The 24,768-nt window shown below is 39.6% G+C and overlaps 1 protein-coding gene across 1 annotated transcript; it reads right to left on the reverse strand.

The window, feature by feature from the left end:
• LOC128666070 (protein phosphatase 1 regulatory subunit 12A) lies at window positions 1-23,784 on the reverse strand. Its single transcript, XM_053720452.1, has 24 exons — window positions 23,460-23,784; window positions 21,520-21,650; window positions 19,664-19,782; window positions 19,109-19,268; window positions 16,895-17,039; window positions 16,561-16,635; window positions 15,755-15,840; window positions 15,241-15,389; window positions 14,968-15,044; window positions 14,694-14,861; window positions 14,425-14,507; window positions 14,091-14,309; window positions 13,842-13,916; window positions 13,660-13,750; window positions 13,178-13,336; window positions 11,832-11,961; window positions 10,858-10,988; window positions 8,955-9,008; window positions 8,678-8,697; window positions 6,232-6,316; window positions 5,814-5,918; window positions 5,314-5,364; window positions 5,111-5,161; window positions 1-4,065 (listed from the first exon to the last, which is right to left on the reverse strand). Exons 1-24 carry the CDS (start codon window positions 23,724-23,726, stop codon window positions 3,979-3,981), a joined length of 2,718 nt encoding a protein of 905 aa, XP_053576427.1. The 5' UTR covers window positions 23,727-23,784; the 3' UTR covers window positions 1-3,978.
• Window positions 23,785-24,768: the final 984 nt, after the last annotated feature.

Genomic DNA, 24,768 nt, shown 5'->3' on the forward strand with positions numbered 1-24,768 from the left:
CATGTTTCAAAGTGAGTTTATTGTTTGCAATTCTGTGGCGATGGAATCGCATCCAATCACCAATAGGACACAGTAAGGATTTGATAATGGAAGATGTACACATGGGTTTGAATGGAAGCTGAAAAAACAACTACTTATATTTAAAAAAAAAAAAAAAAATGTATGCTGAGTGGCTATTTTGTTTGTTAGTCCTGCAGCATTCTGATCATTTATTTCATTTATCACATACTTTCCATTCATGGTAAATGACAAAAGCTAGAATTTTCAAGAAAGTAAAAAAAAAAAAAAAGTTAAAAAAAAAAAAAAGTGGAAAAAAGTGAAAAAAAAAATAAAAAACAGAAAAAAAAAAAAACAAAAGAAAAAATTAATCAAAAAAACAACCAGAAATATACGCTGTTATAAATCAAGAACGGAACAATTAAAAAAAAAAGCCAACACTTTGCTCGAAACAGACACATTTAAAATGGCCACTCAGTACAGATTAGAACCCTTGTAGACATTTTTTATTTTTAATAATTGCTAAATTATTACTTTTAAAATTAGGTTAAAACTTTTTTCTTCATTCAAGCTTTAAAAAAAAAAAAAAAAAAAGTAAATGTTATAACGTCATACAGAAGCTCATGAGATACTGCACATCCCCCCTGTCATGTCTTGTTTGAATCTTACAAACAGACAACAAGACAGACAACATTCTCATGGGTTTTTATTACTATGAGGGGCGTTGCAAACCAATATGGAGTATCATTTATACGTTTTACTACCTGGCAGAAAGGATGACAAATCTTTTAAAATACTTTGTTGTTACAATCAGGCAGTAAAATTAACGACTGTAATATGAACTAGGCCCAAGCCATTAAATAGAATTCCCTGATGATTCATTAAACACAAATATAGCACAAGGGAAGCAAAATAAACCAAGATTTTAAATCTTGAGCAAAACATATTTAAAGAGACAAAAAAAAAAAGTTTTAACTTAACTTAAAGGTATTAGTGTTGTATTAGTAATGGTTTCAATATCCCTTTAAGTTGTTTAGACAATAAAAGTGTCCCTTAATGAACTGCAATAGGGAAAGAAAAAAAACAGAGGGCGGAAATAGTAACAGAAAGTGACAAGACACACAGGGCATGACAGCAAGTCACAGAGTTGGCAAATTAGCAAACACACACACACACACAAACACACAAATTAGTGCCTTGAAAACAGTGCATTTATAAATTATATAAACATTATTAAAGCAGAAGGCAGTACTGCAGCTTGAACAGAACGCAGTGTTTGGTAAAACCGTTTATAAATATAATATATTGCACAAAATAATATTAATAATAAAGACGTGAGTGTAAAGTAACACAGGCAGGAGAAGAAAAGGGGGAAGACGTCAGCGTTTAGGACATATAGAGGGGTTTGGCATCTCATGTTCCTAACTAGATTGTGGCCTGAGATTCTGATTTTTGATGTTGCTTTGCTGGTTCCCTGCCAGGAAATTTGCCTTTTTTCCCTCACTGCTCTGCTTCCTGCTGCAGTGTAAAGTATGTCTTTCCTCTCTACGTTCTGGGAACAAGGACAGCTTTCTGTCGTGTCACAAGATAACGGATTCGCTGCCAGAAACTCGGCAACACATTTCTGTGCACATCAACCGGCAGTGTTTTGCAGTACTATGCAGAGATTCAAAAATAAATAAAAACTGAGGTTGCAGTCTTATCCCCCCACAAAGAAAAAAAAACACAATACATTTTGTTGCCTCCTTGGCGATTTACAAATGGCTAGGATATCCATAAAATATAGTACATTATCTTTGGCTTTTAAGTTGTTTTGTTTTCTTAATGATTGGCATCCGAGGTGTGAATTTCTAGACTGCATATCTTGTTAACATAACACTACACTCAATTATTACAGCCGGTGCCAGTTCCTGGTATTAAAAACAAAAATAAAACTATATCCGTCTACTTTTAAGGTCAGCACTCTTTAGTAGGTCAGAAAGTTAACACCCAGGGTGGGGTTTTAAAACCTGGAATGTTTCCTTCACACAACTGCCAGCCTCTGACTCAGGAGAAGAGGACATTGCAGCTAATATACATGACTAAAAGGATAGTATGACCTTTGTAGAACAAGAAACAGATAACACACAGCGCCGCTATCACCGTTCTTCTGAGAGACAATAAGATATTTCCAAAGCAGTTATATTCCAAACGCATAATTTAGTTAATATTTAAATAAAAAAATGGGGGGGGGGTGTAAAATTTCTTACTGCCCTGTGACTTAAGGCAATGTTTCCTATTGGGAAAACTATATCAAAAAAGGAGACAGGGTTGCAAACACAGAAAACTTGTATAAAAAGTTTTTTTTTAAGAAAAAATAATGTATATATTAAAATTTTCACAAGTGCTAAACCAGCAACAAACTGAAGCAGGCCAGTAAGGAACCAGGCTTTTTCCTACAATTGCAACTATATATATATATATATATATATATATATATATATATATATATATATATATATAATATTTATAAAAATAGAAGACTAGACTCTGCTTTGGAACAAATGGCACTTATTTAAGCTTATTGTTACTGTATTTCTCAGCCCCACTACTGAAGCCCCTATAGCAGGTGTTGTTTGTACCCAGTAGTGGTTTAAACACTGCAATACACACATGATCAGGTAGGGATTCCCATCACATTTAGTTTGTTAGGGGTTGGAGATTAGTAACACTAAAGTAGAAAATGGCTATAAGAAATGTTCATGTACAATTGTAGTTAATTTAGAACATTAGCGTCCTTATGACTCTCCCTCTCCACTCCCCCCATGCATATGTATTTTAAAAATATATTAAATAAAACACTCTCCCAGTTAAACAAGAAACTCAGTTCACACCAGTGGGGGGGAATTGATATTAAAAAAAAAGTGACAAAATGTCACATCACGTCCTGTTTAGTGTCTCAAGTGTGCTCAAGAAATGGAGAACCTTAGGTGATGCCAACTCCTACCCTTCAGCTTTGTTTAACAAAAGGTGACACAAAAGGAAAACATATAGCTGTACACAAAACTGTGCTCTTTCCTTAAAACAAAACAAATTTTAAAAAAATCTGTAGATCAGACTGTGCTCTCCCCACGCAGAAATCTGTGCATCGTACTGTGACTTTCGCATGGTAAGTGGGACACAGTGGTTGGAACAAATTACATCAGCCACCCCTTTTAAATAGGTCTCAAGAGCTTACAAACTTCTCAAATAATCCAAGCTAGATTCCCACGGCCTGCGTTGCTCTCCCAGAATCCAACAAGGCCCAAGGGAAATGAAGAGACAATAATATCAAGGAAAAAAATAAAATTGTTCTTGTTTTTCTGTCCAGTTATCTGTTTAGAGCATTAAATCATTTTTTGGCCCGAGATCTACAGCAGAGGTAAGAAATTCCTTGTGCGCAAACATCAGATGAGAAAAAGTTGCGGATCTGGAAATGTAACATTTCAAGAAGTATTTGCACATCTTCAAAAGAATGTAAAAAGACACTACAAAAATATTTTTTTCTGATAATTATTAGTTGTAAGAACTGAGAGGAGAGTTGATGACCTGGTTAGGGTTATACCAAGCTTCATTTTATTTATTTGGAAGTACTAGTAAGAAGCCTTGATGAAAGGTTCTATTATTGACATCCAAGGAAACAACAAACAATGGTCTTCAAATGCATCTTGTTGTGTGCAGTGTTTCATAAACAACAGCAGAGATCCCCTCTGATAATGGCCACATTTAGGTCTCGGGAAAGCTCCAGGACTAAGAGATGGTCTCTGATGTGAACAGATTCAGGGGTGGCTGAATGTAATTGAAGAAAATGTAAATGCCAGAGAGAAGGAGGAGCTGGTCGTAAACCACTTTTTCCTGGCACTCGAAAATAGTAGAAATATCCAAATGGTCATTCCCAGTGCATGTGCAAGGTGGGAGAGCAGGAAATCCCAGCTCCTGACAGAAGAGACAGAGGGCAGCTGCCTATTTGGAGAGTTTGCTGATGACTCTGATAAGAGCCCCATTTTCATCTTTCAGACGCTGGTTATCAGCCTTCAGGTCTCCGAGAACCTATGGAAAGAAGGCAGGAACTGTTATAACAAGGCTTGACAAATCCAATAAACCAAGGAGACAATGCTCCTAAATGCTTACCCGTGGCTCATAAAGCTGGCAAGTTTCTTTCTTCTATCTATACAAGATTTGTTCCCTGACTCTTATAATATAAATCCTTGCATTAAAAGCGACAGTCTGCATGAAATATTTTATTGTTTGAAAAAAAAAAGTTAGATAATCCCATTATACCCATTCCCCAGTTTTGCATAACCAACACAGCTATATTAATACACTTAACTTCTGTGAGTGATTACTTTATATTTAAGCCTTTGCAGACTGCCCCTTATCTCAGTGCTTTTTGCAAACTTGCATTTTAGACAATTAGTGCTGGTTCCTGCATAACTCCACAGGAGTGAGCACAGTGTTATCTATATGGCAAACATGAACTAGCACTGTCTGGCTGTGAAAAGCTAATAAAATGCACTAAGGTGGGAGGCGGCCTGCAGGGGCTTAGAAACAGGCAGACATTTAGATGTTATAAAGTGTATTAATATAACAATGTTGGTTGTGTTGAGCAAAGCTGGGGAATGGGAAGTCCTTATCTATCTTTTTAAACAATTTAAAAAAATAAAAAACAAGAAGGCTGTCCCTCTAAAGGAAGCATTATAATGTAAATATATATAGATGAAATTAAAACCCACAAAATCAGAGCAGTAGAACTTAAAAAGGGACAAACGTTATTATTTTTATCCCAAGTCAACAATTAATCACTGCATTGTAAAACGTTCATTGTATTCCTGGCCAGGGACATAGCTTCTTTCGTATAGTTTATCTTATCTTTGCTGTGGCTCCTGCACTGATCATGCAGTCATTGTATTTAAGAAATGCAGATTAGAATCCTGCAGGATCCACTCCAGTATCTCAAGTGCAAATAAAAGCAGATCGAATAAATTCAAATATAATTTTAGTCCAAACCAAGTTTGTAAAAGAACAACATAAACAGGTAAATCCCCCAAACTCAATGTTCAATACAGCAGAGAATAGTAATAGGACAGTCTTTTACCTTTAACTCTTCCTGAAGCTCAGACACTCTGCGCTCTAATATAACCTTCTCCTACACAAAAAAAAAAAAGTTTTAATGAAGTTATGTAAAAACTGTATAGAACAAATATTAGCCAAGAGGTCATTGATAATATTGTCAGTCATTTCTCAATTAACATAAAAAATACAGAATAAACTTTTGTACAAGAAAAGATCATATTTTACCTTCTTTTCTGTGTCGATCAAGAACGATCTGTCCACACTTCTTTCTTGCCTCTAACAGGGGGAGACAAAAATGAGAAAAACAGGAGATTAGATTTGACTTCTTATCTCTGGATGAACCTCATTCCAGGTACCCCACCACCACAATCTGTGCCAAACATAGATTTCAAATTGCCCTGGAAATGATACATTAGTTCCCTGTTTCCTACATCTTTATGTATTTTCCCTCAAATGATAAATTATATAAAAAATATATGATGGTAAAAATGGCTCCAAAACCCTACAGGATAGGGCAATAACAATCAGATTATTGGCTCATCCTCTTGTATCCAAAACTCAAGGAACCACCAAAGCCTAATACATGAGCTGGCTGATCAAAAATAAACCTCTTTATAATGGCAGATGAACTTTTTTTTTTACTTGTATGACCTTCTGATACTTCCATTAACCCATCTCTCGGTTTTAATGCCACCTAAGCAGTTGTCTCTTCATGTCCTTCTCACCTGTGTTGCTCTTTCTAGCTCAGCTTTGGTCTCATTCACCAGGTTCTGGGTATTTAGCAGCTGGGAGCGTAAGCGCCCATTGTCTCTCATCAGGTCGATGTATAGCTGGATCAAGAAAACAAACTGATCAGGGAATACTCAATCACACAGCAACTGCAACTTCGCTACAAAAGTATTAATGGAAGAATAAAGAGAGGACCCCAACATAAGCTCTTGAGCCTACACGTCACCATAAGAATTGGCGATACAGCCATCAGGAAAACGTAATGGCTTACCAACGTACACACCAATATAAATGCTAGAACATAATGATATTTAGTTGACTTGGCCAGTGGCTAGCTGCATGAAATATTTAATAATCCTAAATTCTTTGAAACTTAATACGAAGACCATGAAGTTAAAGACGTTACTCTTTTACCTTCTTAAAATCTTTAGGTTCTCGGGATTCGGACGCTAGCGTGGTTTCCCCTCGGCTTGTGTGTGTGTTGGATACAGTACTTGCCCTGAGAGAAAGATTTTCAAACACTGAAGGATGATGTACCACATAACTGCACTTCCCTATTAAATATAAATCTCATAACCTTAAAGGGACAGTCTAGTCAAAATTAAACTTTCATAATTCAGATAGGACATGCAATTTTAAAACAACTTTCTTATTTACTTTTATCATCAAATTTGCTTTGTTCCCTTGGTATTCTTTGTTGAAATCTAAAGCTAGGTAGGTTCAAATGCTAATTTCTAATACCTTGAAGGCCGCTTCTTATCTCAGTGCATTTTGACAGTTTAAAAATTCAGACAGCACTAGTACATGTGCGCCATATAGATAAATAACTTCACGGTAGTGAGCACAATGTTATGAGTCAGCAATGATTGGCTAAAATGCAAGTCTGTCAAAAGAATTGAAATAAGGGGGTAGTCTGCAGAGGCTTATAAACAAGGTATTCACAGAGGTAAAAAGTGTATTAATATAACTGTGTTGGTTATGGGTAAAAAAGGGATTATCTATCTTTCTAAACAACAATTCTGGAGTAGACTGTCCCTTTAATATATCTTCTTAATACTTATTGGTTTAGTGCAGTACATTCCCACTTCTGAATTAAACACTTTCTAAAGCAATAATGAGCACAAAATAAATAACAATTCCATGATATTGCTCAGCTTTACACAAATGAGATCAAGTTACTTCCAGGTCACATGGAGAAATAGAACACACACCTGGCCTGGTTGACTCATCAAAAACCTTTGCTAATCTCCTTTATGAATTTAAAGGGACAGTAAGGTAAAAAAAAATAAACGTTCATGAATCAGAGTATGTAATCTTACACAACTTTCCAATTTACACCTACAATCTAATTTGCTTTGTTTTATTGGTATCCTTTGTTGAAAAGCATATCCAAGTAGGCTCATGAGCAGCAATGCACTATTGGGAGCAAGCTGCTGATATATGCCACTTGTCATTGGCTAAGATTATGTGTTTAGCTACCTCCCAGTAGTGCATTTTTATTCTTCAACAAAAGGATACCAAGAGAATGAAGCAAATTTGATAATAGATTACATTTGAAAGTTGTTAAAAGTATGTGCACTAGCTGAAACTTGAAAGAAAATATTTTAGTTTCATGTCCCTTTAAGATTCATATAAACAAATTGTACAAATTTCACCAATGGTCATTAGACAACTATCCGGTAACAAATCTGTCAGCCAGTCCTGTTTACACACCTGCTATGGTTTTTGTGTACTACAACGTAACATTGCTTTGTAGTCTATTCACATTTTATTTTGTTTGTGAACTGTCAACAAAGATAGAAGGAATTCACTATTAAATTTACTGATAATTTGGTTTAATGGAATAGCTCAACAAAAATACAGCATTTAAAGGGACACAAAGCTGCAATAGTAAAGTGCTCTAATGCATTTTCTTATTGCAGTATTGTATGCCTATATTTGTGATGTTAACACCCACAAAGGGACACCTCAGCCAATGAGGGGGGGTATATGTGTGTATCTGCTAATTACTGGCCAAGTTCAGCAGTATACTGCTACTACCAGGAGTTCACTTTAACCCTTGCTAAGTGAGTAAAGAAATAGTTAAACACAAAGGCAATCAATAGCATAGCAAGGAAAGGCTGTTAAGAAGGGGCACACAAGACAAAATTAAACTTTAATGATTCAGGTAGAGCAGCAGTTTTAAACAACTTTCCAATTTACTTCCATTAACAAAATGTGCACAGTCTTTTTATATTTACACTTTTTGAGTCACCAGCTCCTACTGAGCATGTGCAAGAATTCACAGAATATAAGTATATGCATTTGTGATTGGCTGATGGCTGTCACATGGGGAGTGGAAATAGATATAACTTTGAAATTTGTCAGAATGTTTTTTTTAACATAGCTTTCCCATTGCCAATACTGAAATGTTTAGTCTAGATGGATTTAATACAATGCAGCCAGTAAATTCAATCACTCAAGGAAAGATAATGATCCTTTACAGTCATGATTACATACAAATACGTACAATATATATATATATAAATATATTCTGAAAACCAAAATCCTTTTGAAAAATAGTCCACTAATTTTAATTTGCTGTACAAAGGCTCTTAAAGTAATCAAATAAATATATAGCAGCACAACTAACTCACATTTTTTAAAGTTTTTTTAATTTTATTTGTTCCAATTTCAACATTCAAACACTGACAAACTAAACCGTATTGTTTGTCATATGAATGTTCTTTATCATAGATAATTATCTGGATCTACAGATTATAATAAGCCTTTGCCAACATATTAAAGATTTGTAGCGCTGCAGAATCTGTTGGCCCTCTACAAATAAATCAGAATATAATATAAGAAGAACAATTCTTACCGAGAGCTGAGCCCATCTACCTGGGAGGAAGAAAGAAGAGATATTGCGTCACATAACTTGGAATCGCTGGAAATAAGCTTATATCAGGAAACCTCAAGTAAAGTGGCTGTCACTGATAGAGCAACTCACCATTACAGGCAGATGCGAGCAGTAGCCATGAAGCAACGGTAGAAATAAAGCAAGATTACAAAACTAGATCTTCTAAGATGACCGCAAATGTCCTCACCCCCACCCCCCCACTATAAAACACACTGCTCCCTCCTCTGCAGTCAAGCACCTGTGCAGGTTGCTCTTCCGATCCATCGTCGTCCTCAGATTCTTCCCCATCGCTCTGTGAAAGCAGAAGATTCACGTTACCGCCAATAGAGCGCCAGACTAAATACAACGCTACAGACCAAACCTGCCTCCTGCGCTTCCTGATCACACACACACTGGTCTCTTGGCTCATACATGTGCACACATACAATTAACTGGGCCAGGACCCTTAGGCAACACACGAACATAAAAAAAACTGAAAGAAAGTCTATAAGGCATATGAAAGTGCATTTTCAAAGAAAAAAAAAACCCCATTAAAAGCAGTTTAAACAGATTTTTTAAACTGCACAACCCATAACTGGGGACAGAATGCTTACTGGCTGAGGAGGACACTGCCTATCTCTCTACTGGTGGAGAGTTATATGGCACACAAACAGAACATTATTGTTTTCAGCACTTTAAACAAGATCTTAAAAAAATACTTTGTTTAAAATTTCTTTACAGCTTTCTAACACCTAACCGTCCCTTTATCATCCATCTAAAGTCTTTATAAATCACATATCTAGCAAAACCGCTTCCTTACTGGCCACCATATACACTTCTGCCAGAGAGGTAACCACTTAAAGGGACAGTCAACAGCAGAATTTCTATTGTTTAAAAAGTTAGATAATCCCTTTATTCCCCATTCGCCAGTTTTGCATAATCAACACAGTTATGTTAATATACTTTTTGCTTCTGTGATTACCTTGTATCTAAGCATCTTCTGGCAGCCCCCTGATCACATGACTTTTTATTTATTATCTATTGACTTTCATTTTAGTTAATTAGTGCAGTGTCTGCCACAAGCCACGGGCGTGATCACAATATTATCTATATGGCTCTCCCCTCTTGTGAAAAGCAAATAAAAAAGCATGTGATAAGAGGCGGCCTTCAAGGGCTTAGAAATTATATGAGCCTTCCTAGGTTTAGCTTTCAACTAAGAATACCAAGAGAACAAAGCAAAATTGGTGATAAAAGTAAATTGGAAAGTTGTTTAACATGAAAGTTTTTTTGGAACGGACTGTCCCTTAGACCAATATGAAATCCAAAAATGTTCTTCTGTGATTCAGACAGAGCATACCATTTTTTTTTTTTTTTTTTTTTTTTTCAAATTTTATTCTATTATCAAATGTGCTTGGGTTCCCATGATTTTCTGTGTTGAAGAGATACCTAGGTAGGTGTCTGGAGCATACATGGCAGGAAACAGTGCTGCCCTCTAGTGCTCTTGCTAATGGATAACATTCTTGCAAAACTGCTGACATATAGTACTGCAGACACGTGCACGCTCCTGAGCATACCTCCCTGCTTTTTAACAAAAGATACAAAGTGAACAAAGAAAATATAATAATAGAAGCAAATTAGAAAATTTGTTTAATTTATTTAATCAAAAAAGTAAATTTTGGGTTTCATATCCCTTAAAGTTATGATTTTGTTAAAAGTGCACTCCAACACCATCTCAAGCTGTAAACCCCAAACTACGCCACACACGGCGTCTGTTACAGCATCATACAATGCCCTCTCTCATCAGATAAAACTCCAAGGGCTCGCTTTATCAAGCCCTTCGCCTCGCTATGGCTGCAGGTTCTCACAAGTATTTATCAAGTAGTGGTCATGCTGAATACCGCCATCGGATTGCTACCCGCCAGAGGCAAGCTGGGGCGGACAGCGGCGCATATGTACGCCCCTGTCCGTAATCACTTGATAAATCAAGCCCAAAGTCTAACCCCATTCTCATCATCTAATCTCTTGTTCAGTTTGTCACTTTCAAATCTTAAAAAAATAAAAAAAATATAAAAAACGCCAAAACCACAGACACCTGAGCATATCAGCTGCGCCCTCACACAAACAAACTCGCTTTTATTGAGCAGCTAAACCCGCCATCTTACATCTTTTGTGGTAAGGGGAACGCCAGTAGACCTCCGCTTCCCTCGCGGCCTCCTTCGGTCTCGCACACCTGCTTTATTCCTTCCACCTTTTTCATCGCTTTCTTTCTCTTCCTCTTGGGACTTTTGCTGCTCTAAATAAATAAAAAAATAAACTTCTGAGTTCTAATGCATTGCAATCGGTAACTCAGGAGAATTATAACATATTACAAATCTAAACTGCAGATTTGTAGATCTACATCATAAACCATGTACTTAAATTATATATAATTAGATTTCATATCATTTGGTGCACATGCTTTATAAATTTACTTAACTGCTGACCAAACTCCTGGCAGGACAAAAAGGTCTTTAATAACATAGCAAGTGTTTGAAGACACACAGTAGAATATCATGATTATTAAACACATAATACAAAGACAATGTAAAAGCACTTTGTTTGAATTTCAAATGATACATTTAAAAGTTACTTACGTTTTCATCCCCTGCATCATGCGACAGCCACCAGCCAATCACAAAATACATATAAGTATATTGTGGGTATTCTTGCACATGCCCAGTAGGAGCCGTTATGCATATTGAGTTAATGGAAGTATATAAGAAAGTTGTTTAGAATTGTATGTTCTATCTGAACCATGAAAGTTTAATTTTTATTTAACCCTTTGATGACAGGGTTAAGTTGGGAACGGGTCAGGGGGGCGTCCCTATGACGCTAGGCAAGCCCTCAAGACCGCGATCACATCCTGGAAGCGCCGTTGGCTTCAGGACAGCCAAACAGTTAGGACGTTCTATTTTGTCCTAACAGCACCAAAGCCCAGCACGGTTAGGACAAAACAGAAGGTCATAACGGTGATAAAAGGTTAAAGGGGCATTTTAGTTCTCTATGAAGCACAGTGGATTATTATCCATTCCAGTGTTTTCTCGGACTATTTAAATTTATACAAAGCATTAAACTCTTTTCCAATCCACTGGCTTACCTTTGCTATCCAATGACTGTCCTCCTCGTCTGTGAGATCCTGATGGGGCTGGAGGTGGATCTGGAGTGGTAATTCCTAAAAGATCAGATTTCTGCAAACTAGCGATACGAGCTCTCCAGCTGACTTCCGTCTGCACCAATTAAAAACAAAACAGAAGATCATGTGATCTGTTACAGATCCAATCAGTGTTGCACATCCCCTAAAGTAAATAGAAAATAACCAGCTTTCTTTTTAAATTATGTATTTAAAGGGGCAGTTTACTGTAAAATTGGTAGCTGTTGAGTATAAAAAAAAAAATGTATACGAAATTGCCCCTTTATGTTTCTTTTTGTAAATTAAATAGCTGGATTTGCTCTTTGATACCACAATCTATCAAAATAGTGAGATCAAACATCCTTATCTTATCACTCAAACACTTCCCTTTTCTTATCTCTGTACAACACTTAGAAAGAACAATTGGGAGAGTAATTTCTTCTGCTGGCTGTGTTTACATATCTTGTCAATAGCCTATACTTAAAGAGACAGTATACTATAAAATTGTTTTTCCCTTAATGTGTTTCCAATTATTTTTTTTACCAGCTGCAGAGTATAAAATGCACGAGATTTGCCTTTTTAAGGCTTATTTGTGTATATGAATTAGCTGATTTTGTGTTTTGAAGCCACAACCTAATAAATGGGTTGAGCTTGTAGGTATAATCAGATCTCAATACATTATCACATTGTGTACATATACCTGCTTCTTTATCTTGTATCTGTGCATAAACCAATCACTAATGCTTGGAGAGAACAATGGAAAATAAACATTTTATTACCTTATCTCTTTTATACCCCACTGGGAGGGTAATTTCTTCTACTAGCTGTGTTAACACAGCTTGGCCTCGAGGCCAAAAACTTTAAGGATGGGTGGGGATACCACAGGCTACATAAACTATTTCAAATGCCAATATAAGAGCAATGGAAATACTTGTAAACAATTTAATACACTCCTGCAGGTAAAGTGGATCATTGGGAACAAATTAAAGGGGAGAAATGTTTTGAGTAAACTGTCCCTTTAAATATAGAAACTTTTAGTACAGGTGGGGATACCACAGGCAAAATCATCTATTTAAATGTTGAAATAAAGGTGAAGAAGCTATTTAATACACTCCAGCAGCTAAAATGGATCACTAGGAACAAATTAAAGGAGAGAAACAATTAAGGTAAACTGTCCCTTTAAGTATTAATATTTATGTGTATGGAAAATTATCTTGTTTGTTGGTCATGTGTTTACTTTGATACCTCTGTATTGTTAAAACTAACCCCCCACACAAAAAGAACCAGTTTCAATAAAACCCAACCAACCTTACCCCATCATCTGTTGCTCCTCGGGCAGTCCTGGCTTTTGATTGGTTATCTTTGCTACTCTCCTCCTCTTGTGTTTTAACAGGTTCCGGCTCAGCCACTTTGTTCTCCTGTTGTCCTTTGATTACCTTTTCAGCCTCTTTCAGATCCGTAAGAGTTACTCCCTGGAGGAAGAGAGTGGTGATATTAAAGAGACAATACACAAATACATTCAATGCACCTCTCTCCAATTATGGGGGTGACCATGTTGGAACTTAGGTTACACTAGAGGTATCTGAAGGAGAGTTACAGCACATGTAAACACATCAGCACTGGAATGCAGTGAGAGCTAGATTTCAACATGGCGACACCCATGACTAGAGGGAGGTGGGAAATAACCTCAATACTATGCTTAAAAAAAAGAAGGTGGTATTTAGTATTTAATGTCCCTTTAAAAAGAGAAGGCTCATGAAACACTGTCTGCACAGGGGGCTGATTCTGCACCCACCTGAGTGGATCGGCGAGACTGTCTAGCGTGACGAGACCTTGCTTTTCGTTGAGCCTCAGCTTCCTCGTCTCTTACAGGTGTTAGATATGATCTGGTAAATAAAGAATGAGATAAAATCCGTTCATACAAAGAACCCTCCAAAGTTTAGTCCTCAAATTCCCTCTGCTGAGCATTGAACTTACCTGCGCCTCTCTTTAGTTTCAGTGTTGGTTGCTGGCTCGGAATTTGTGGCAGTAGTACTGGTTGTTTCTTTTTGTCTAGAACAAAAGGGGAACAGCGCTATAGTGTACGCAGAACAACAGGTCCCTTTGGCAAGGGCACATGTATCTAGTTTATCTGGGCTTGGATTAAGCTAGACTGTATGACAGAAATCTCCATCTAATTTCTAGGATTAAGGAAACACGCAGAAACAGACAAATGAAGGACATTACCTCCCAAGGGAATTGACTGCAGTGGTGGAGTCTTTTTTGGTGGTTAAGGTGTCTAAAGTCGGAGCTGGAGTCTCTGATTTAGTTGTTGGCAGTTCCTTCTTTGGCAAAATAGTTTCCATTTTGGCTGCAAGGGCTTCTTGCCTTTGTCTGCGCAAGATGTTTAATGTGTCATCACCTTCTTGACGTCGAGTAAATGAACTACGACTAAACTGATTGTCTCTGGGGGACAAATAAATGGTGTAAGGTTTAAGTCACTGAAAGACTATGGTTTTAATTGGTTTACATCACTTCTCACTAGATTACATTAGCAAATTGTATTGCCCATAAAACTCACCGTGCATTGTCCTGGTTACTGAAAAGTTTCTGAGTCTGGTTGGGGGGCACTCGGGCCAAACGGAGCTCAGAGCCTGCCTTATCCTATAAAAATATTTGTCAGCGGATTAAGGAAAGGTGGAGATATTTGGAAGGGTCATTCATGTCGTACATAAGTGTTTGTAGAGAAAGGAAAAAGACAATGGTCAAACCAAGAAGACTAAGCAGTTTGTTATAAGACGGAAAAAAAAAAAAAAAAGTACTTCAGACATCACAGACAACATCACTCACTCTATCTGCTAGTTGGGAGCTTGATGCCGATTTTGGCAATGCTGCTTTTTTTCCCTCGTCAAAACTTGTTGCAGAGCTTAATGTGCCAGAGCTTCCGGTTTTTCTCAGAGAAGCCCGCCATGAACCCAAGGCTGGTTCTGTCTTCTCTGGCTCTGGCACAACAGGGGCCTGCAATATGGCAAAAGGTACAATGTAAGTGGTGCAACTGGGAGATGTCAAAGGAGCAATAACATAAAATAAACAACAAAATGACTCCACCACTAGAATCCATCACCTTTTTCACCGCTGTGCTTGGAAGACTCTTCAACTGATTATTCAAATTGTTAATTCTTTCCTGAGCTTTAACTTTTTCTGCAAAATAAGAAAAGTATTAAATTGCAAGTGGAAGGACTCATAGTTTAAATCAAAAGCAAGAAAAGACCAAAGAAAGGATTATATGAACCATCTTTAAAGACAAGGTCCATGGGAACAAGAAGAAACACTGTTGAAGGATAGGGAGACTGGAAGGAGCTGTAATACAAGGGAAAGAGGTGTGAGGTCCACGTACCAGTTTCCTCATCGGACCCAGATTCATCAGAGCCTGATCCAATGGGTGGGTTGGTGGTTCCGGTTGTGGCTGTAGGCTGTGCACGGCGTTCTTTGTCCTGCACACGTAACGCAACCTTCTCTTGACTGCTCAGGCGAGAAATAGAACTCCTGGTTGAAAAAGGGGCGAAGGGAAGGGGACGTGCAGGGATCAGTGCGAGGTGTGCAGGGCGTGCCTGGGCCAACACACCACACTGTGCAAGAAAATCACTGTGTACCACAAAATCCAATGTGACACAAATCTGTGTGTAGCACACAGCATAACCAGTCCCACTGCAGCACCATACACCATAAAGTGACCCACTTCAGGAGTGACAAACGCATTATCCTACGTGACAGCACATAACACACACCACGCCTATTTGTGACTATGTGAAAATACAACACACTTATAATGTAGCACTTATCTCTGTATTCCATATTAACAAAAAAGGTTCACACACACACGTCATACATGGGTCTCATCACCAACAAACCTGCGAGTCCGGCTGGTAGCATTCTGGTTGGAAGGACTTGTCGGAGAAAGAATTTGGGTGGCATTTTTCATTTTTTCTACACGCAACTAAAGAGAGGAAATAGAGAGGAATAAGAGTAAAGACATACAGGGTCATAACGTGTAGGCAGTAATGAGAAAAGATTTAATGAGCAAAGATAAAAACTAACAACAAATGAGAATGCTAGAATATTAATGAAAAACAGCTACCCAAGCTCCAGAAGAAGATACTTAAAGTGACATTAAACAATAAATGCTAGATAGAATGATGCATTCAAAGAAAAGATTAGTCTAAAAGATACATCTACATGTTATTCTTAAAGTTGTATTAGCTGTTTAAATATTGACAAAATAAGTGTAAAGTTTAATAGTGTATAAAGCAAAGGGAGCTGCCATGTTGTAACTTAGGTTACCTTCGCTGCAGTGGCCAATTAGAGACAGTTATAAATAGGTCACTAGAGTGTGCAGCCAATGGCTGTGTGGAATATAACAGTGTTCTGCACTTCCATTTCTAACAGGAACTGAAAAGCTCACAATTTTAGAATGGAGTTACAGGAAAAAGGGACATAAATAATGAAAGCAAATTACCGACTTATATACATGCATTATATTATATTATATTATTTTATATATATATATATATATATATATATATATACACATATATACATACATACACACACAGTAAATATATGCGATTTATAATTTTATATTACCATCTCTAAATGTTTAATGTCCCTTTAAAACATTCAATCCGAAGACATGCATGAAAATGCCGTTCACACTTACCAAGCTCTGTTTGTTCTTTAGTTCTTCTAGCAAGGATTCTACGCTGTCATCTGCCACATCAAACGGCGTTTGACCCTGTAAGGAAGCAAGAGGTTGCAGGACAAATTATACTAAAGAAAGAAACGGAAGGCGCAGCAAGAAAAGCGCAGGAGCTTACAGCCAATACAGAGCAGTTCTATGAAGCAAACACAATGACAAGGAAGCAAAAGCAAGGCAGATGTCCGCTGAGGGTACAGACTAGACACATACGGGAGACAATGCAAAGGTGCATAGGGCCAGCAGGGAAGCAGAAGCAGTACTGAGCATTGTGTGAGGAGACCGCCGATCCCCTCACCACTTTGTTGAGCACTTCCATGTCGCAGAGAGCCTCACATAGCAGACGACAGGTGTCCTGCTGGCCCCAGTGAGCTGCCGCGTGCAGCGGAGTCCAACCATCGTAGTCACGGGAGTCCACGTCAATCCCCAACTGCAGTAGTAGCCTGAGACCGAAAGGGGTTAAAAAGGGAATAGGAAGAGGTGAAAGGCAAATAGAGAAGAGTGAGAAGACCAAGGGAAAATGCAACAATAGAGAGATGAATTCAGATCAATGGTACAGAAAAACAACCTTCTTATACCTTAGAAAAAAACAGAACAGAGGGGCGCCTCATGTGTGCATCAGCATATTATTAGTGAATGTAACAAAATTCAAGTCGAATGGGTACTCACATATGATCCAAGTACACTTATGTAGCAGTAACTTGGGGTGTACCAGCTAACCCTCTCCAGGATTAAAGTGGATGATACAGGTGCAGTCCAACCCACTCGGTGTGCGGGTTCATCCCAATATTCAGATGTCTTGAAATAGTGGCTATGCCACTCAAAAAGGTGCGTTCACAGTGCTTGTATTAAAACAATTTGTTTACTAAAAACAAATAACAAGCAGTGATTACAGAGGACATAAACAATGTGTACTCTGTCTAGCATAGCATTAGCTGGTACATCCCAAGTTACATTCACTATTGATATGCTGATGCACACATGAGGCGCCCCTCTGTTCTTCATTTTTTTCATAGCTACACTCGGATACGCCTGTGTGGAGGAGGGCAGCCATTCCTTTCTACAAGCATAGTTGGATCATATTCACAGTTCCCATTTCAATACCTCAATTGGGACTTTCATTATCTGAATCTATCAGACTATATGGTTTGATATTTGTTATCTATCACATATTTGATGTTTGACATTTGTTATATATTTGATATATACAGCTTATTCATATGTAGTATTGATAGAGCGCCCCCTCATATCTTCTTGTACTTCTTATACCTTATTATGTGCACAAAAGCTGCTAATTTCACAGTTTTCCCCCATAATAGATCAATTAGTTTATAATCTAGATGCTATTTATCCTATTGTCTTATAGTTACACCTGCATTTCAGTAGCAAGCTATCCAAGGGCCCAGCACACAAAATGTACACAGCAAATTAATAAAACTTCTGTATCAAAGTGTTACCCAAGATAACATAACCATAGCCTGTAACGTTATAGACATTGCATCAAAAATAGTCTCTGTTCAACTGAAAATAGAATGTTTCAAAATGTTCTGCAATGCTTAGATTTTATATTTTCTTTCTTTATGAAGTGTGTGTGTGGGGAGGGGGGGGGGGGGTGACTGAATATCCCTGTGTGTAATAAACCACATTTTGTGGCAGTTACCTTTATAAGACAGTGGCTAGTAGATACCTAGGTATCTATTCATTTTTGTTTCAATTTTAACAGCTTTTTACTTCACCTTTTTTCATATAACAAAATTTTTTACATGTAGCTGCTGCACTTTCACAAACATTGTAGAATTTTGAAAGGCAATGCCCTTTTAAAAGGGACATGAAACCCAAAACATTTATTTCATGATTCAGATAAAGCATACAATTTTCAACAAATTTACTTCTATTATCCAATTGACATCATTCTCTTGGTATCCTTTGCTGAAAAGCATATCTAGATAGGCTCAGGAACTTGGAGCTAGCTGCTGATTGGTGGCTAAATGTGTATTCCAATTTTCATTGGCTTACAAATGTTTGAGCTAGCTCACAGGAGTACATTGTTGTTTCATAAATAAAAGATACCCAGAGAATGAAGCAAAATCGATAACTGACGTAAATTGGAAAATGTATGATCTATCTGAATCATGCCATATACAGGATAATACAGCAGACAGTAGCATATAGTGCAACGTTGAAGACCAGGGTAGCTACCAATACCCCCAAAAATCTTGAAAACACTGTAATGGTCCACAGCAATGTTATGAAATTTCCTTTATTGGCACAAAAATAAAACAAACCAGTAACGTTCTGGGGTATCCCCCTTAATCATACATCATGTATGATTAAGGGGGATACCACAAAATGTCACTGGTTTGTTTTATTTTTGTGCCAATAAAGGAAATTTTATAACAGTGCTGTGGACCATTACAGTATCTATCTGAATCATGAAAGAGAGAAAAATTGGATTTCTTGTGCCTTTAAGTCTGTGTCACTCTTTCATCCTGCCCAAAAGCTGTCCCCTCACCTTAAGACCTCCGTGTACCCTTTGGCAGCCGCCACATGCAGAGCAGTAGCGCCAGTGGTCGGGTGTCGAGCATTTTCATATTTCCCAGTGCTGAGCCAAAGCTGTGCATCTCGCAGCATGACTTGCTCCTCCTCTTTACGGGCAGCATCCAGATCCACACCTAAGACAACATACGCACGTACTTCAGTCCATCCACCAATAGCACTACAGCAAACACAATGCATTGCCAAGCTACACCGTAAAAAGCGGTCTATCCCTGAAAATATTATGGGGTTATCCTTGTTCTGCCAACTTATTTTGCTTATTATTTTAAAGAGGAACTATAGTTCCTCTGGCTTTTGTTATGGTGGGAACAAATGCGTCTCTTACTTCACATCTATCTGCCAACACATCTAACCCATTTATAGAATAAACATTATGTGCATTTCTGTAGGATTACAGCACAACTACCAGCAGGTTATTACTGCAGCAAAACAAAGTACACAATTCCTTAGTGTATGGTCAGGACAACTTGTAAATGCTACATATTTGTATCTGACATAGAGACCCTCTCACCTTGCTTCTTTATCTCACTCTTCAGGAGTTTTTCCATCGCACTCTCGTGTGATACATCTATTGGTAGTTCCCCCTCACTGTTCACAGAAGACACACTGGCTCCTTTGGAAATCAGGTACCTAGGCAAGAGGTTAAAGTCATGGGAGAGTCAACAAGGATTTTTCCCCTAGAAAGAGAGGCAATCTGTAGCAAGATGTAATCATCTGAAGTAAGAAGACTGAGCAGTAACTCGTAGAAGTATCGTTATAGAAAGAAACTTTTTATATTAAAGGAATAGTCTAGTCATTCTCTTAGTATCTTAACTTAAAAAAGCTGGAAAGTAAGCTTAGGAGCCGGACCATTTTTGGGTCAGCACTTGGGTATTGTTTGCTGATTGGTGACTACATTTAGACACCAATCAGAAAGTGCTACACAGGTGCTGAACTAAAAATGGTTGGCTTCTAAGCTAACATTCCAGCTTTTTAAAATAAAGATAGCATGAGAACGAAGAAAAATTAATAATAGGAGTAAATTAGAAAGTTGCTTGAAAATGCTGCTCTATCTGAATCATTAAAGTTTTATTTTGACTAGACTATCCCTTTAAAGGGACATACTAATGCAGAGTTTACATGATCTAATTCATTGAAGCATGTAAAATGTCTGCATTACTAACTAGTTAATAATGTGTTTGCCCACCACAAAAGGGGTTAAACACATAGGGAATCATCTGAAGTCACAACTATTGCTGTTGAGCCAATCAGGAGCATCAGCTGCAAGTACCCACCAATCACTAGCAGTCTCCTGCTAAGAAGCTGCAGTTCTTGCAGCTACCAAGCAAGATTTTATCTATGTGTTTAACGTCTTTGTGGGGGAGGATTTTAAACACATTTATATTAGGTCATTAAAAAAAATAAAGAGATGCTCTAATGAATTAAAGCATTGATTTTTTTGTAACAGAATGCCCCTTTAAGGGACTCAATAAAACATGTGATGTGCACAAAACCATGCCAAGGATTTATTTAGTCTACAGTTTTTAAATAGATTAAACAAACATTCTCCCTTAGCCATCAAACAATTTCTTATCTGGAATTTCTGCAATAGGGGAGAGCCAAACATTACAGCTTCAAGATGCCCCTTTAAACATAACTCAGGACTGAGCTTTCTCTGCTTGTTAAAGGGAATTGAAAGCCAAAACTTTTATTTCACGATTTAGATAGAGCATACATTTTAAACAACTTTCTAATTTACTTCTATTATCTAATTTTCTTCCTTCTCTTGGTATCTGTTGTTGAAAAGCAGGGATGCAGCCTCATAAGCGTGCACGTGTCTGCAGCCCTATATGACAGCAGGTTTGCAAGAATATTTTCCATTTGCAAAGGCACTAGATGGTAGCACTATTTCCTGTCATGTGGAGCTCCAAACAACTACCTAGGTATCTCCTCAACAAAGAATAGTGTGGAAAACCAAGCAAATTTGATAATAGAAGTCAATTAGAAACTTTTTTTTAAAAAATGGTATTCTCTGTCTGAATCACAAGACATTTTTGGGGTTTCATATCCCTTTAATAGCGTTAGACAATGCAACAATCTGTATCAAAATATAGAATATGGGACTCCAGTCACACTGCATTGTACTGTGTGTTTTTAGTTTTTTTTAACATACACTATTATGTCTGCAGTTATAACTGGCAGGGATAATATAGCAATATGAAATTGCATGTGATGTGTCTAAAAGAAAACAGAAAAGTATTTAATGAGAAATGAAAAAAAAAAAAAGAAATTATACAGAGATCCCAGGTATCAGAAAATAAAAACAGGCCAGAGAGAGACTAGACCCTTGCTTGGCAAATGCGTGGGAGTAGATAGGTCACAACTTACTGTGCTATGCTTACAAATCCACAGGACGCTGCTGCATGAAGGGGGGTCCAGCCCTCATTATCCGGCTGGTTCACGTTAGAGCCATTCTCCACCAAAAACTGAACCATGTCCATATTCTCATCAATACAGGCCTGGGGTAGCGCAGAGGATTAATGTGAAGAAATAGGGAGATATTGTATGGTAACACCACAAAACTACATAATACAGCGAGCAGAAGGGACAGGGCAAGGAGAAAGTGACATGAAAATACAGAAAGTGACATCAGTGATGGAGTGAGATGAAGAAGAAATCTTTTAGGTTTAATGAAGAGAACAATGTAATAGATAATGGAGTTGTGGTTATTGGTAGGACCCCTATGAAGTTGTTGTCTTGTGAGTGACATCTGAGGGACAATAAACAGTAATGACATTATTAAGCTGTCACTTCCATCAGTAGAGTATAAAAGGTATCACTTGTACACAGCACTTAAGTGCATTCCCTAGTAGTATGTGATCATGCCTTAGCACTGCTCTGCAGTCTCCTTATATAGTGATATTTATGTAATCCCTTTTACAGAATGTGCCCTGGGCCTCTGCTAACATGGGGGACTCTTGGAAAAAGAATAAGAGCTGTAAAATGGGGTATGGCTATTACTACCAACTTGCTTTTAACATAAAATACAGAAGGAATCCTAGAAACATGAATTATCACAAATAAAGTCCCCCATTCTAATCTGAGAGTCCCTGGTCTTCTGTGTCTGGGAAATATCAGCTTCTGGCTCTGAGAGACAGGCAGGGGAGCTACTACTGAAGCACTAAAGGACAGATGGGTACCCTGATATAACAGGGTAGGAGTTACACAGCAATGCAAAGGTTCAGAGGGACAAATGGAGGTGCAGTAAGAGGAATATGGGAACCAAGTTATAATGTAAATAAAAGGGTGCTAGAATATTACTGGGGTGCTGGGTTAGGGAACTAGAGCTGGTACAATAAAGCACTTGCTGATCAGGGGTGTCGTTGCTGATCAGGGGTGTCCTGTATTACTGAAGTGCTGGTCACTGGGGTTGCTCAGGTTTCTAGTGGGGAGATGGTTACCTTGGCATAAACTGGTAGTGGTTAGCTGGTATTACTTGGTAGCATTAAACTGGTCTTTGGGGTTATGTGGTATTAAGGGAAAAGTAACTAGTGTAGCTATGGACTGGCTGTGCCAGGTTATTTGCTTGTCAGATGGATAGTGCATTCTAGTGAGCAGTAAATACCCCAGTGTAAAAAGTTACTGACAGGGGATACCTGGGTGCTGACCTTGCTTGCTCATAGCTGGGGCTACCGGGTATTATGAGGGATTATCTCATTACAAAAAGGCTGCTTATCAGGGGTGCCCGGTACTGCCGGGACAGACAGGGAAACAGATACTGAGGAGCAGGAGGTGGGTACCCGATATATCGCTACAGCTGATTAGGAGTGCCCGGTACTGTTGTGCCAGGCAACGGGACAGATAATGGGCAAGGAGGCAGGGATGACGGCTACTGGATAAGGAGGAGGTGGGTACCCCAGTATATCGCGATTGCAAGGCAGGGATGACAGCTACTGCTGAAGGAGGAGGTGGGTACCCCAGTATATCGCGATTGCAAGGCAGGGATGACAGCTACTGGATAAGGAGGAGGTGGGTACCCCAGTATATCGCGATTGCAAGGCAGGGATGACAGCTACTGGATAAGGAGGAGGTGGGTACCCCAGTATATCGCGATTACCGGGCAGGGATGACAGCTACTGCTGAAGGAGGAGGTGGGTACCCCAGTATATCGCGATTACAAGGCAGGGATGACAGCTACTGGGTAAGGAGGAGGTGGGTAGTACCCCAGTATATCGCGATTGCCGGTCAGGGATGACAGATAGTAAGGAGCAGGTGGGTACCCCATTATCAGCTGTGCCCCGGAATTACTGGGGTGCGGAGTCAGGTACCTGGTGCAGGGCTGTCAGTCCGTCCACGTTAGTGCCATTGATTGGGGCTCCGGCCGAAAGTAGTTGGCGAACTTCGTCTCGGTCTCCTGCCGAACAAGCGGCCATAAAGACGGCTCCTTGGGCGAAACGGACCCGGGGCGGGCGGCGAGAGGTGCCCGAGCCCCCGGAGGAAGAGTTTAGCTCCGTATCCGATCCCAGCCATCGGTTCAGTTGCTCCCGCCGCTTCTCCTTAGCCGTTTCCGACCGGCACCGATCGTCCGCCGCCATCTTCCGAGTCCTGCCCGGAGAGGTGGGGGTGAGGCGGGAGTGAAAGAGGAGGGAACCGGGGAGAGGCCGGGGGAGGAGATGGAGAAAGAGAGGAGGAGAGGAACGGTGGGAGGAGAGAACGAGACAAGGGCTGGATGACTGTGAAAGAAAGACCGTGACAGGAAGAAGAGGGGATATAGGGGGTGCGGAGAACGAGAGAAGGAGGAGTAGGTAGAGAAGGGGGTGCCAGGAGGGGTATCAAGAGGCTAGGTGAGAGAAGGGGGTTCTAGGGGAGAGAAGGGGGTGCCAGGGGAAAGAAGGGGGTGCCAGGAGTGGTAGAAGGACTAGGGGAGAGAAGGGGGTGCATGGAGGGGTAGAAGGATTAGGGGAGAAAAAGGGGTGCATGGAGGGGTATCAAGAGACTAGGGGAGAGACTGGGGTGTCAGTAGGGGTATCAAGATTAGGGGAGGAGGACTAGGAGAGAGAAGGGGGTGCCAGGAGGGGTAGGAGGACTAGGGGAGAGTAAGCGATGCCAGGAGGGGTAGGGGGACTAGCGGAGAGTAAGGGGTGCCTGGAGGGGTAGGAGGACTAGGGGAGAGTAAGGGGTGCCTGCACTGCCTGGAGGGGTAGGAGGACTTGGGTAGAGGAAGGGGTGCCTGGAGGGGGAGAGGAAGGAGTGCCTGGAGGGGTAGAGGGACTAGGGCAGAGGAAGGGGTGCCAGGAGGGCTAGGAGGACTAGGGGAGAGGAAGGGGTGCCAGGAGGACTAGGGGAGAGGAAGGGGTGCCTGGAGGAGTAGGAGGACTAGGGGAGAGGAAGGGGTGCCTGGAGGGGTAGAGGGACTAGGGGAGAGGAAGGGGTGCCAGGAGGGGTAGCGGGACTAGGGGAGAGGAAGGGGTGCCAGGAGGGGTAGGGGGACTAGGGGAGAGGAAGGGGTGCCAGGAGGGGTAGGGGGACTACGGGAGGGGTAGGGGGACTACGGGAGAGGAAGGGGTGCCAGGAGGGCTAGGAGGACTAGGGGAGAGGAAGGGGTGCCAGGAGGAGTAAGGGAGAGGAAGGGGTGCC

Source organism: Bombina bombina, chromosome 7, assembly GCF_027579735.1.
Source record: "Bombina bombina isolate aBomBom1 chromosome 7, aBomBom1.pri, whole genome shotgun sequence".
In the NCBI taxonomy this organism is placed as follows: domain Eukaryota; kingdom Metazoa; phylum Chordata; class Amphibia; order Anura; family Bombinatoridae; genus Bombina; species Bombina bombina.